General features: G+C 45.1%; 1 protein-coding gene across 1 annotated transcript in view; it reads left to right on the plus strand.

Moving 5' to 3' along the window:
- The window catches only part of LOC141092554 (cytochrome P450 4V2-like), a 143,278-nt gene that overhangs the window by 118,783 nt on the left and 9,945 nt on the right, over positions 1-14,550 (plus strand). The window contains exons 9-10 of the mRNA XM_073578812.1: positions 10,132-10,266; positions 10,356-10,535. Coding sequence (XP_073434913.1) covers positions 10,132-10,266; positions 10,356-10,535 — 315 coding nt within the window. The remainder of the gene's footprint in view (positions 1-10,131; positions 10,267-10,355; positions 10,536-14,550) is intronic.

Below are 14,550 nucleotides of genomic sequence, written 5' to 3' on the forward strand. Positions count from 1 at the left end.
GCACACCTCGTACACACGCGGCTCCGCTCCGTACACCTCATACACATGCGGCTCCGCTCCATACACTTCGTACATATGTGGCTCCGCTCCGTACACACGCGGCTCTGCTCCGTACACCTCATACAGATGAGGCTCCGCTCCGCACACCTCGTACACACGCAGCTCCGCTTCATATACACGTGGCTCTGCTCCGTACACGTGTCTCCACTCCATACACACGCGGCTCTGCTCCTTACACCTCATACACATGCGGCTCCGCTTTGCACACACACGGCTCAGCTCACCTCGTACACACTTGGCTCCGCTCACCCTGTACACACACAGCTGTGTTCCATACACTTCGTACACACACGTCTCTGCTCCGTCCACCTTGCACACACACTGCTCTGCTGCATCCACCCTGTAAACCCCTCCTGACCCCACACATTAACTTACCCTCATCCAGCACCATGACAACCAGCTCAGCAGAGTCCTGCATACACCAAAGCCCCTGATCATGTGACCCCTGACTCCTTCCTTCCTATGACCTTCATTACAGGTCCTGTGCGCACAGAACAGCCATCGCGTCAGGCCAATTGCAGCCTCGCAGCCAATCAAAGCACCTTCAAAGTGCAAACTTGCGATCGGGCCCCTAAGCACTCTGGACCCCATCTCAGCTGTGACTGCTGCACCGCGGTAGTTACGCCCCTGGCTTGAGGACTGTCTGCATCATGCAGTGAACTAGTATTTTAACAATGTGTAAGAAAGCACAGAATTTTTTCAGTGCATTTACAGTATTTCATTAATGTGAAATCTAAATAAATTGTTATTTTCACACTAATGGTTACACAGGAATTGAAAACAGCATTTAGGTGCAAAACACATAAAAAATCTGATGGACGCGGGGAAGAGTCCTTACTAGAAGGCATACAGAATGTATGAATAGTCTAAAGGCCCCTTTACATTTAGCGATGCACCAGTGATCCGACCAGCGATCCGACCCGGTCAGGATCGCTGGTGCATCGCTAAATGATCGCTAGTGAGCTGTCACACAGGCAGACCTCAAAGCGATGCAGCAGCGACGCAGCGCACGATACTCACCTTTCACACACAGCGATCCTGACGTCCTCCCGCCTGCCTCCACACGTCGCTTGTCGGCGCCAGCAGGAAGCCCAGCAGGAAGCGCCCGATGAGAAATGGAGCCGGACATTCTTGCGCGATCAGCGATGGACAGCGGGGGAGCCGGTCGGAGGTAAGTATCACACATAGCAATATCGCTAGCGATATCGCTATAACGTCACAAAATCGGTGACGTTATAGCGATATCGCTAGCGATATCGCTATGTGTAAAACCCCCTTAAGACAGAAAAATAACACTGAACTCAAGCAGGATCAAGTAAAAAACCGTGTGATTCCAAATGAGCAGTATGGAAAGTTACTACCAAATAAGAATCGTGATTCACAATGTGAAGGTGCACTGCTCTTACTGCCCCACACTTCGACATGTGTCTTGTGACATGTTTCCACAGGGAGTGATGAGGTGTAGGAGGATTGACAACTTTTTATAACCCAAAGCTGCAAATATCTTTACATTAGCTCATAAATTACTCATGTTGTCACATACCTACTGGAACCTGCTTCAATGTTGCATCAGACTCCAGGTGCCACCTTATTCTTTCTTTGACCAGCACTGTTGATGGAGGAGAAATTGTGGCAAAAGAAATGTCTGTAATGACCAGAGGTCTGAATAAGATCGAATGGGTCACAAACCGAGACTGAGACAGGAATCCTAAAAGAGTCTTTACTCAAACAGCAGATAAAGTAGAGCTTAGTATATGGTAGAAACAGATTGAATACCCTTATCCAGTACACTCACTCAGCCGGACCTGAAATCACTATGTCACTCCAAGGTTCCCTGAAGAGTGTATTACACTGGGATTAGAAATAAATTTACCTATCAGAAGGTCAATTTAGGTACTCAGAGAACAGGTGTAAATCGAATGTAGTGATATCAAGGGACCGCCCTGGAATGGCACACTGAGTATAACCTATACAAACCTACAATAACAATACATATAAATATAATACAAAGGTCCTTAAGCGCTTCAACTAGGGATACCCGGGTATCTATAACTACGGTACTTTTAACCTGAAGTGAGTCTCCTCTCAGGCATAGAGATTGCATAGGCTGCAGCCAGTCCCAAATCTTCGGCGCCAATCAGTTGCCGAGCCCAAACGCCGGTGACTTATAGTTCTGTAGCCTCAAGATGCCATCTCTACTCCTGTAGTCCTCACAAATTCTCCTAGAAGCAATACGCCTGTTTCTGTATAAAATGTCTGTCCAATATTGCTTCTCAGCTCATCACAATAGGGACTCCACAGAGATCCACAGTCACACAGCTCTCAGGAATGCTCAATCTTTGTTCCACAGCAAGGCTCCGAAGATGAAGGGTTGCAGTACACAGTCTCCTACAGCGTTCAATATCTTTGTGAGAAGCAATCTGCTCCACAAACACAGTGTCTCTCAGGGCAGTCTCTCTTCCTCTTAAGGAAGCTTCCTTTACAGCTCACAACAGCTGACACTGGGCCCCACCCCCCAGCACACAGAGACTCCTGGGCACTCATAGCACCTGCTCTTAGCTCCAACAGGCATACACCACAGGGTCCTAGTGTTCTCCTGGTGTAATCACAGTTCACCCTCTTACAATGTCCATCCATAGATACTGGTGTAACAGGCACCTGTGGTGCCACCTGGTCAGCAGCTCTACGCTATGACCTATGTGGTAGAACAACTCCCTACTTAAACTGGAGTTGCCAGTTATAAGTGTATACTGACCCTGGTTTGTGTGTTACCCTGATCACTGATCCTGGACTGACTTAACAACTTAATTTGCCTACAGATTCCACCTGCTTTTCCATTCACCTTGCTCTGGCTTCAGCTTTATTCCTGACCTCATCCTTGCTTCCTGGTTTTGTTCAGTGCCTGGCCTCTTTGGTATACATCCAAAGCAGGTGCAAATTTGCATTTTTAGGAGATCTTGGGCTGCAAAGGGCCCATATATTGTTCTTGCACAGGGGCCCTTTTCTGTCTGCATCTGCCAGTGTTGAGAGAACTAATTTCTACTCAGAACGTGGATGGAAATATGCAAATTGCAAACTTGCAGTCACATGACCACCTGTTCTCACCCACCATACCAGGATTCAGATGTCTGTAGAGTGTGTATTTGCAGACTTATCGGAATACCTGACTATTAGGGATGAGCGGATGTGCTTGGTGACACTAGGCTATCAATCGAGTATCTGGGTGCTTGGATGTGCTCGGCACTCTACGAGAATTGGCTGGTGCTCGGATTTGTAACTTGACTCCATGTCCTTCATGTTTGGCGCCTGTTACACAGCTAATAAGCATGCAAGGATTGCCTGCTAATCACTGTGATGCCGTAGCCATCTTGGTAATGTCATTACTGTGCTTTTCTGGTTGCATTACTTCATTAGAGGTTATAAAATCTATCAATAGGCTCACTGATGCCATTGTAGAGTTTAGGGACAGAGGCGTTATCAGGGCTTTGTGTGCATAGTTTAATGGTACTGTCACACTTAGCGATGTACCAGCGATCCCGACCAGCGATATGACGCGGTCAGGATTGCTGGTGCATCGCTAAGTGGTCGCTAGTGAGCTGCCACACAGGCAGATCTCACTAGCGACATCGCTGCGGATGGGGGTCGCTACTTACCTGTCACACCAGGCGATCCTGCGTCCTCCCGCCCGGCTCCACACGTCGCTCGTCATCACAGCAGGAAGCGCCACAGGAAGCAGACGACGAGAAACAGTCCAGCCTGTTCTCGCGCGATCAGCGATAATCAGCGGGGGAGCGGGTTGTAGGTAAATATCACACACAGTGATATCGCTAGCAATATCGCTATAACGTCACAAGTTATAGCGATATTGCTAGCGATATCGCTTAGTGTGACATGCCCTTAACTAATCAGAGCCTTTTAGTATTGATACTGGTGTTGATACTGAACCATTATATCAACAGTCTTTCTAAGGGCCCCGTTACACACAGCGATCTCGCTGGTGAGATCGCTGATTTTGTGACACATCAGCGATCTCTCCAGCGACATCGCTGTGCGACATCCAGCAGCGACTGGCCCCCCTGCCGGGTATTGCTGATCGTGCTGGATCGTCCTGGGCCGTTTTTTCATCGCTGGTCTCCCGCTGGCCAGCACGCATCGCTGCGTGTGGCAGCGGGAGCCAGCGATGAGCGACGCTGCACTCTGGTTTCCAACGTAAACATCGGGCTTCTTTGAGCCGTGGGGCTCTTAGAAACCCAATGTTTACCCTAGATACCAGCGTGCACTGCAGGGCGGGAGGTGGAGGCAGAGCGGTGCACAGACCAGAGTGGCTCTGCTATCTGCTACTCCGGTCTGTGTGCTGCTCTGCCTCCACCTCCCGCCCTGCAGTGCACGCTGGTATCTAGGGTAAACATTGGGATTCTAAGAGCCCCGCTGCTCTTAGAAACCCGATGTTTACGTTGGATACCAGCTTGCTCGCTAGTCCTGATCGCTGGAGGGGCTGTCTTTGTGAAAGCTCACCAGAGATCAGCCTAACATTTCCCAGCGATCCCATCCATGTTGGATCATTGGTGGGATCGCTGGGACATCGTTATGTGTAACTGGGGCTTAAGAGCTAATCCTGTGCTTTACTGTTTGTATCACATACATTCTGCATTTAGCCTGGGGACAGTTGCAGGAGCAGGAAAAGTGGTAGAATAGATAGTATTGGCAGAGCTTAGGGCTTTGCAGTCCGTTGCTAAATATATAGCTGCTGCACGTGACTACATTCTTTTTTTGTGTGTGTGAAAAAATCGACTACATTTTTATCCATATAGTATTATTATTAATTTCTGCGTCATATAACACTCCAAAAAATAGTTGACATTTTTTTTCAGGATTGAATTTGTCATCCATAGTGTTTTACGTGCTTTATTTTACAAAAATCCAGTCCTGTTGAGCTGGACTCCAATTTTTTCTATTGTCCTTGATGGGAGGCCAGGGCGAGGCCGGTGTCTGAGCCCCAGATGGATGAGCATAGAGCAACTGGGTGAGCTGGAATCAAGTTTTTGTACTTGCCTCGGAAGCTGCAAGAGCTGACAACTGAAAAAACTGGGTCATGTTCCTCGAAATGGAGAGACAACATCGCTGGTAAGCAGTGAGTGTGATCCAAGAAAAAAGGGAGCAGGATGAACCCTTCTTGAGAAATGAATGGGCCTGGGATAGACTCCTCGAGGCGGCTCGAATAGGAACTACCACCTCTGAGAGATCGTATTGCCCTTGGGTTTCCCCACCTCAAATGCAAGAGCAGGCAAATGTGCACGTGACCCAGGGAGCGATCGCCCATTTCTACATATCAGGGACACCGACTCTATCCAAACTTGTTTGTGTGAAACTTCATTGGTTTGAAATAAAAACAAAGCTTTACCTAGTATATGTGTACAAATTTGGTCCCTTGGTACTCGATCCCCACTATTTCTCCCGGTGTGGCATCCCCGCCTTGTACCAGCACGTGTCTAGGAATATCACCCATGCTCTTATCAATGTACTTACTGGGACAGTCCACTTAACAACCAACACATGAACAACTGTTTGTGGCTAGGGATGCTACATTTCCTTGATGTCACACTGGATGAACATTGTGGAGGCCGGGGCCGAGTCCCACCCAGGCACAGTACGTGTGCTACTGATGCTGAGGATTGCTGGCTCTGCTTCTATCAGGGTTTCATCCATCTTCTACACCAGTTCATGCACCCCCTCCTTCTTCTCCTCATTCTCAAAATGATGCCATCATCAGCGCAACGATCCTGCTTCTGTGCCTCATTAATCAGTCACTGCTGATAATTAAACAAGAAACTTTGCATGCGGACCAGACATTGATGAGGAAGACATGAGACAGGGAGATACTCCCAGCCAAGCCTAATCTCATCTGGTCAGCGTGGATTGGGTAACAATGAGGGGGTGAAAGTTGAGGAAGAGGAGGAGGAATAGGAGCTGCCTTTCCTGTGACTCTTGCATTACATTCATCTTGGCTAAAAAAAGAGTACTGGTTATTCACCCTGCTAGACCCACACTACTAGAAGGACATTGAATCTCTCCTTCCTGAGGTGGAGAGGTCTATTAAAAAGGTGCTATACCAGAAGGCCATTGTGGAAAACATGTTGATAAAATTCCCATCAGACAATGCTAGCAGCAGGGGTCAAGCTTTTTTGCTCAACCAAGGAGGAGAGGTATGGGAAACACACACTAGCTCCAGCAGAGGCAGGGGTACAGTCTCAAAACCTGGGCCTATTTCATGACACTCTCCCAGCATCCAGACACTGATGACCAGGTATTTTTGACAAGGAGGGAATAGTTTTTAAAGATGATCAAGCAATACCTGGCTGACAAAAACAGCATACTTCATAATTCATCTGCAACCTTCAGCTATGGGGTTTCAAAGCTGTCCCTCTATGCCTTGGAGGTGTTCTGCAGCCCTGCTGCTAGTGTCTTGTCTGAGCAGGTTTGAGTGCCACCAGGAGAGTCATAATGGATAGGCGCTTTTATCTGTCAACACAAAGTACTGACAGGCATGCTGTGATAAAAATGAACAAGCCTTGGATTAGCCCTTACTTTTCTACACCACCAGATGACAGAGCACATAAATTGGTTTTAATCGTCAATATTTGAATGAGGCCCAACAGTTGTTGCCCTTCAGGGGTCTATGGATGACTAGATTACCATTTTTATAATAATAAAGATAATATAATAAGCTTTTATGAGTGTAGAAGTGCCACTACTACACTTCCTATTTTTTTCTTTATAAGGCAGTTAATTTGCTGCATTGAAGGCTGTATGGCTGACCCTGCTTCTAATTTTTGGCAGGCTTTGCACTGTGTGCAGAGCCTTTTAGAGTGTAGAAGTATCACAACTACACTTTGTTCACAATATTTGAATGAGGCACTACAGTTGGTGTTTTCAAGGGTGCATGTGGGTCGCCCTCCCAGGGCTGTGGGGTACTCGGTACCGGGCCGGTGTCAGGGGATGTGTCATAGCAGCGGTGACCCGGTCCGTGGCCCTGGGCACCCAAGTAATGGGGGATGTAGTTAATGGAATAGTTCGTGACACCACCTGTGGTGCTCGGCAAGGGAGGTGTTAAGCCGACGCTGCATACAGATCCGCTGGGACTGATGGTAGAGCGCAGCAAGGATGTAAAAGCTCCCCACAGGTGAAGCTATAGTCCCAGGGCAGTGTAGAGGTGGTTGGCACGGGGATGTAGAAGTGCCGTAAGGGTAGGAAGCAGACAAGACACAGCGGGGTGCAATTTCTGTACCTTTACTTGGTAACTGCAGTCCAGGGTCCTGATTACAGATGGTAATGGAGCTGGCTAGCCTGGAAGCAACTCAGGAATTCTCTCTCACAGACGGGCTGTGCAGTCTCCTTCCTAGCGCCTGATTGAATGAAGTACTCCAAGTACTGAGTTACACTGAAGTTCCTCCTGTCAGATGTTCTCAAGAACCTTACTTGCACGGCAGACAGCTGCAGCCTATCTCGGGGACTCTCCTCTTCTGAGTCCTGGCTCTCTATCCAAGCTGCTGTTGTGCCCTCGTCTTAGATGGGAGTAGGGCATTTACAGCCTCCTACTCCTCTGGTATCTGTTGTAGGACCGTTAGTATCCATACAACCGTAGAGACCAGGCTCCAGTTCTTGCGCTCTCACGCTGAGGGAGCTCGCCTTCCGCAGCTCAACCTCCAGCTTCTCCCTACACGTCTGCACACTTCACCCTCCGCAGACTAACTGCATACTTCTTCCTCTTGGCCCTCAGAGAGCACTCCTCCCCTTAATCCTGGTTCAGAGTTCCCCCTGCTGGTCTGGAGTGGAACTGTGTTGCATGTATGGATTGACTGTGAGAGAGATCCATCATTGTCTCCAAGCCTGGCATTACCCTCCCCTGGAGGAAGGCAAAGCCACTGTGGCGGCCATACTCCTTGGGGCGCCACACATGGATGACCCAGCTTGTAATTTTTGGAAGGCTTTGCACTTTGTGCATAGCCACTATGAGTCTGGGAGTACCACTACTTGACAATTTTCAGCAGAATGTGTATGAGGCCCTTTTTTACACTAATAATAATAATTTTATATTTATAGCACCAACATATTCCACAGTAATATACATTTTAGAGGAGAATGTATGGACAATAAAAGACATTACAGAATAACACCAATCACAAAAATCAACAGATACCAAAAGGACTGAAGGCCCTGCTTGCCAGCTTACAATCTAAGAGGAAATAGGGAAGACATGAAAGGTGTATGGTAACAATTGCTTGCATTGTACGGTACAGCCATCAATATAATAAATAGGGTGTTCACATAATGCTGCATGAAGCTGTCAACAAGTATGTGCACAAACGCAGAGGGCTATTAACTGCATGTTGGCTGTGTGAACAGATGATACGAGGATCCTGGTTTTCAAGAAAATATTGTATCATAGAATCATAGAATAATAGAATCGTAGAGTTGGAAGGGACCTCCTGGGCCATCTGGTCCAACCCCCTGCTCAAAGCAGGATTCGCTAAATCATCCCAGTCAGATGCCTGTCCAGCCTCTGTTTGAAGACTTCCATTGAAGGAGAACTCACCACTTCTCGTGGCAGCCTGTTCCACTCATTGATCACTCTAACTGTCAAAAAGTTTTTTCTAATATCTAATCTGTGTCTTCTCCCATTCAGTTTCATCCCATTGCTTCTAGTCTTTCCTTGTGCAAATGAGAATAAAGTTGTTCCTTCTACAATGTGACAGCCCTTTAGATATTTGTAGACAGCTATTAAGTCTCCTCTCAGTCTTCTCTTTTGCAAACTAAACATTCCCAAATCCTGCAACCTTTCCTCATAAGACAGGGTTTGCAGACCGGTCACCATTCTGGTCGCTCTTTTCTGAACTTGCTCCAGTTTTTTTATGTCTTTTTTAAAATGTGGTGCCCAAAACTGGACACAATATTCCAGATGAGGTCTGACCAAAGAGGAGTAGAGGGAAATAATGACTTCACGTGATCTAGACTGTATGCTTCTGTTAATACATCCTAGAATTGCATTTGCCTTTTTTGCTGCTGCATCACACTGTTGACTCATATTCAGTCTGTGATCTATTAGTATACCCAAGTCTTTTTCACATGTGCTGTCACTTAGCCCTATTCCTCCCATTCTATATATGCTTTTTTCATTTTTATTGCCCAGATGTAGTACTTTGCATTTCTCCCTGTTAAAAACCATTCTGTTAGTTGCTGCCCACTTCTCCAGTTTATTTAAATCTTTTTGAATCCTCTCTCTCTCTTCTCTAGTATTAGCTATCCCTCCTAGCTTTGTATGGGCAAAACAGGGATATTTAGATAAGTATGTTGAGGCTATAGGCCAACCTTTATGTCTAATTTAGAGTGTAAAAATACTAAGGAGAAAGAATAGTGCAAAATAGGATTTTATCTACCTAAGCATTGAGGTAGATATATCAGAAGTTGCTCATCTGGTGTAGGTATTTTTATCACTTTTACTATATACCTAACAGCTGCTGCAGATCCACTGGTCATGTGTGACCATTAGATATCTATATCAAGCAATATTTTGTGGAGATTCTCCATGCTGCTGGATTGTGGAGAGATGCCAGTCACAGATGGTGCCTGTAACTTCGAAACGCGTAGACATGAGTAAAAACCACTATCAAATTATTAAACCTTATCTCGGACTGACATCTTTCCACCATCCAGCAGCGCGGAGAAAAACCCTCTTGATACTAATACACGGTATAAGGGTGTATTTGAGTGCCTACTTTTTAACACTTTTTACTTTCTTCGTAAATTACACTGAAATTCCAATTTTTCAATACAACATTCAATTTTCATTTACATAAATGATTTTTTAAAATCCTTTTACATTTTTTTTGCACGTGCTACAATTTTGAAAATGAAGCCCTTATTAGAGGTAACTTAAAATAAGCATTCATTTGATATTCAGAGATACATTTCACATAAAAGAAAAACAGTAATGTACTGTACCTTGATATTTAGAAGTTAATTGCAAGTTATTTTTTTCAAAAAGTTTTCCTGAATATTTTTTACCCATATCAGGTGAATCTGATCGGCCTGTCACAATGGAAGATTTGAAGAACCTGCCATATCTTGAAGCAGTGATCAAGGAAGCCCTGCGCCTGTTTCCGTCAGTTCCTTTCTATGCCCGCACCATTTGTGAAGACTGCACTATCAGTATGAGCCTCATATCACACTATCAGACGTTACTGCATCAAAACATTAACTTGTTAACTTTTCAAAGAGAAATTATCTATTTTTTTCAGGGGGATTTAAGGTCCCTAAAGGAGTTAATGCGTTAATTGTTCCTTATGCATTACACCGAGATCCGGAATACTTTCCAGATCCTGAAGAATTTAGGCCACAGAGGTTTTTTCCCGAAGCTACAAATGGTCGTAATCCCTATGCTTATATTCCATTTTCAGCAGGACTCCGAAACTGTATTGGTAAGTAAAAGTTAGTACTTATCAATGATGAAGTAAAATGATAAAACTGATATATATACAGTTGAAACCAGAAGTTTACATACACTATATAATATGACAAATATGCATGTATTTCTCAATATCTGACATGAAATCAGAATATACCTTAACCATTTTAGGTCAATTAGGATTACCATCACCTAATATATAAAGCTGAATGTGTGTGTGTATGTTTGTATGTATGTATGTGTGTATGTCTGGGATTGGCATCTGCACAGTCGCAGCTACAGCCACAAAATTTTGCACAGTCACACGCCTGGACCCCGAGAGCGTCATAGGCTATGTTGTAAGGTGAAATTTTAACCCCGCGCATTCCAATTCACCACACAATTTTGCCCCTAGGTACATAATGGGGAAAAAGTGTATGTATGTGTGTATGTCCGGGATTGGCATCTGCACCCGTCATAGCTACAGCCACAAAATTTTGCATAGTCACACGTCTGGACCCCGAGAGCGTCATAGGCTATGTTGTGAGGCAAAATTTTAACACCGCATGTTCCAATTCACCAAATAATTTTGCCCCTATCTACATAATGGGGAAAAAGTGAAAGGAAAAGTGTTTGAGGCAAATTTACAGCTGCCAGATGTGAACAAGGGGGACTTAAAGAATGAGAGTGATGGCGCCAAAGAGTATATACTGTACAGTTGCTAAGGTGGGGCCCTGACATGAGATACTCACCACACACAGAGATATGAACACACACACAAAATGCGCCACACACTACCACGTGCTTCAACACATATACCACCCTCAGCACACATTTCACCACATATACACCAACCTCACCACATAAAAGTCGAAACACAAAAGTTGCCACTCAAAACTTGCCATGCTGTCCCAGAGCTGTTTAAAAGATGAAAAATGAGCTGTGACTGGTTGCTATCAGCAACAGTTTTCTTTGTAGACAGTTGTGGTAACTGAGGCCTATTATTCTTATCATTTCTATGGTGTTATCGCCCTTCTGTAAAGCTGGAAATAACACAATTTATTATGGTGCCAACACAGACCACCCTCTGGCACAGACTGCAGGGGGTGCCCAGTATCACACAGGATAGGATTAGATGCACAGCTCAGCAGTCAGTATCACACAGAATAGGATTAGATACACGGCTCAGCACACAGTATCACAAAGGATAGGATTAGATACACAGCTCAGCACACAGTATCACACAGAATACTATTAGATACATGGCTCAGCAGACAGTATCACACAGAATAGGATTAGATACATGGCTCAGCAGTCAGGATCACAAAGGATAGGATTAGATACAAGGCTCAGCAGTCAGTATCACACAGGATAGGATTAGATTCACAGCTCAGCAGTCAGTATCACACAGGATAGGAATAGATACACGGCTCAGCAGACAGTATCACACAGGATAGGATTAGATACACAGCTCAGCACACAGTATCACACAGAATAGTATTAGATACATGGCTCAGCAGACAGTATCACACAGAATAGGATTAGATACATGGCTCAGCAGTCAGTATCACACAGGATAGGATTAGATACACGGCTCAGCAAACGGTATCACTCAGGATAGGATTAGATACACTTCTCAGCAGTCAGTATCACACAGGATAGGATTAGATGCACGGCTGAGCAGTCAGTAACACACGATAGGATTAGATACACAGCTCACCAGAAAGTATCACACAAGAGAGGATTAGGTACACAGCTCAGCAGACATTATCACACAGGATAGGGTTAGATACACAGCTTAGAAACAGGATGTGCCAAAGGAGAGGACATTTTCATTCCAAGAATTCCACTCATTCCATCTGATTTGTTTTTTGATTTAAAACGCGTCCAGTTTCCAGTTCAACTGCTATTTGCAATGTCCATTAACAATGCTCAGGGACAGTCCTTGAAAGTAGTAGTGATCGATTTAAGTAGTAGGGATCGATTTGCAATCCCCATGCTTTTCTCATGGTCAACTTTATGTGATCTGTTCAAGAGTTGGAACTGCCAAAAATCTGTTCAACTTTGCACCGAAAGGAAAAATCAAACATGTTGTTTATCAAGAGGCTCTTAAATGAGTTGAAAATAAAATACTATCAATACTTGGGTAATTGTTTAGTTAATTTGTGTTGCAAATCTGTAGTGTTGAATATGTGATGTGAAATGTTTTTATGTGCAATATAATCATTATAATTTGTTATAACTAACCACAGTTGGTTACTATGCCCAGGCAACGCCGGGCTCTTCAGCTAGTTCTTGATATTTGCCAAATGTCAGAATAATGAGAGAGAATGTTTTAAGTCATTTTTATTACTTACTGCAAAGTCAAAAGTTTACATACACTAAGATTACTATGCCTTTCAACAATTCTGGACTGTCCATATGATGATGTCATGTGGTTGGAAGCTTCTGATAGTTTTTTTGGCAAGATCTGAGTTAATTATAGACACACCTGTGGATGTATTGTAATGCACACCTGAAACACTGCTTCTTTGTGTAGCATCATGGAAAAGTCTAAAGAAATCAGCCAAGATATCAGGAAGAGAATTGGGTACTTGCAAGTCTGACTCATCTATGGGCAAAATTTCAAGATACCTGAATGTGTCTCGTTCATCTGTACAAACAATTATACACAAGAACAAACTAGATGGGAATGTTCAGCCATCATATCGCTCAGGAAGGAGATGGGATCTGTGTCCCTGAGTTGAACGTGCTTTGGTCCAACATGTGCATATCAACCCAAGGACAAAAGCAAAATACCTTGTGAAGATGATGGCTGAAGCTGGTAAGATTGTGTCAATATCCACAGTGAAACGAGTACTGTATCAGCATGAGCTGAAAGGCCACTCTGTCAGGAAGAAGCTACTACTCCAAAAGAAACATAAAAAAGCCAAATTAATGTTTGCAAATGCACACAGGAACAAAGACCTTAATTTTTGGAGACATGTCCTGTAGTCTGATCAAACTAAAATTGAACATTTTGGGCATAATGACCATTGCTACGTTTGGGGAAAAAGGGAGAATCTTATAAGCCTAAGAACACCATCCCAACTGGGAAACACGGGGGTGGCAGCATCATGTTGTGAGGTTGTTTTGCTGCAGTAGGGACTGGTGCACTTCACAAAATAGATGGCATCATAAGAAAAGATGTGGCAATACTGAAGCAACATCTCAAGACATCAGCCAGGAAGTTAAAGCTTGGGCAGAAATGGGTCTTCCGATCTCAGCGGGATCGCTGGTGCGTCGCTTAGTGTCACACAGCAGCGATTCTGACGACTTCGGCCTGCGTCCATGATTTCTGTGTCACTAACGAGGTCGCTCGTCTGTTTCAAACACAGCGATAAATGCTGGCCAGTGGGACACCAGTGATCAAAAAATGGCCCAGGACATTCGAGCATGATTAGCGACATCCCAGCAGGGGCCTGGTCGCTGCTAAGTGTCACACATAACGAGATTGCTGGCGAGGTCGCTGTTGCGTTGCTTAGTGTCACACAGCAGCGATTCTGATGATTCCCGCCTGCGTCCATGATTTCTGAGTCGCTAACAAGGTTGTTCGTCGGTTTCAAACACAGCGATGCATGCTGGCCAGAGGGACACCAGCAATCAAAAAATGGCCCAGGACATTCGAGCACGATCAGCTACATCGCAGCGGGGGCGTGGTTGCTGCTAAGTGTCACATGTAACGAGATCGCTGGCGAGGTCGCTGTTGCATCACAAAATCGGTGACGCATCAGCGATCTCGCTAGCGATCTTGCTTAGTGTGAAGTACTCCTTAAGAACAGCAGACTGAAGAGGTGTGATGATGCAATGGGGGATAATGCGGTCTTAGACCCCACATGGAGCCAAGGCCATCTGATTGATATGGGCAATTCATAGGAAGAAGTGGTGGTTACACTGCCCCAGCTTCACAGCAAAATAGGGAGCAGGGTCCAAAAGCGCCAAGGCCGGCCCCTAGCCATTATGTTGGCTGCTACTCTACACCGCGGCCGGTCCCTAACTATTACGTCAGG

The sequence above is a fragment of the Dendrobates tinctorius genome, unplaced genomic scaffold (assembly GCF_039654945.1).
Source record: "Dendrobates tinctorius isolate UK_male_01 unplaced genomic scaffold, ASM3965494v1 ptg000008l, whole genome shotgun sequence".
Classification (NCBI taxonomy): Eukaryota; Metazoa; Chordata; class Amphibia; order Anura; family Dendrobatidae; genus Dendrobates; species Dendrobates tinctorius.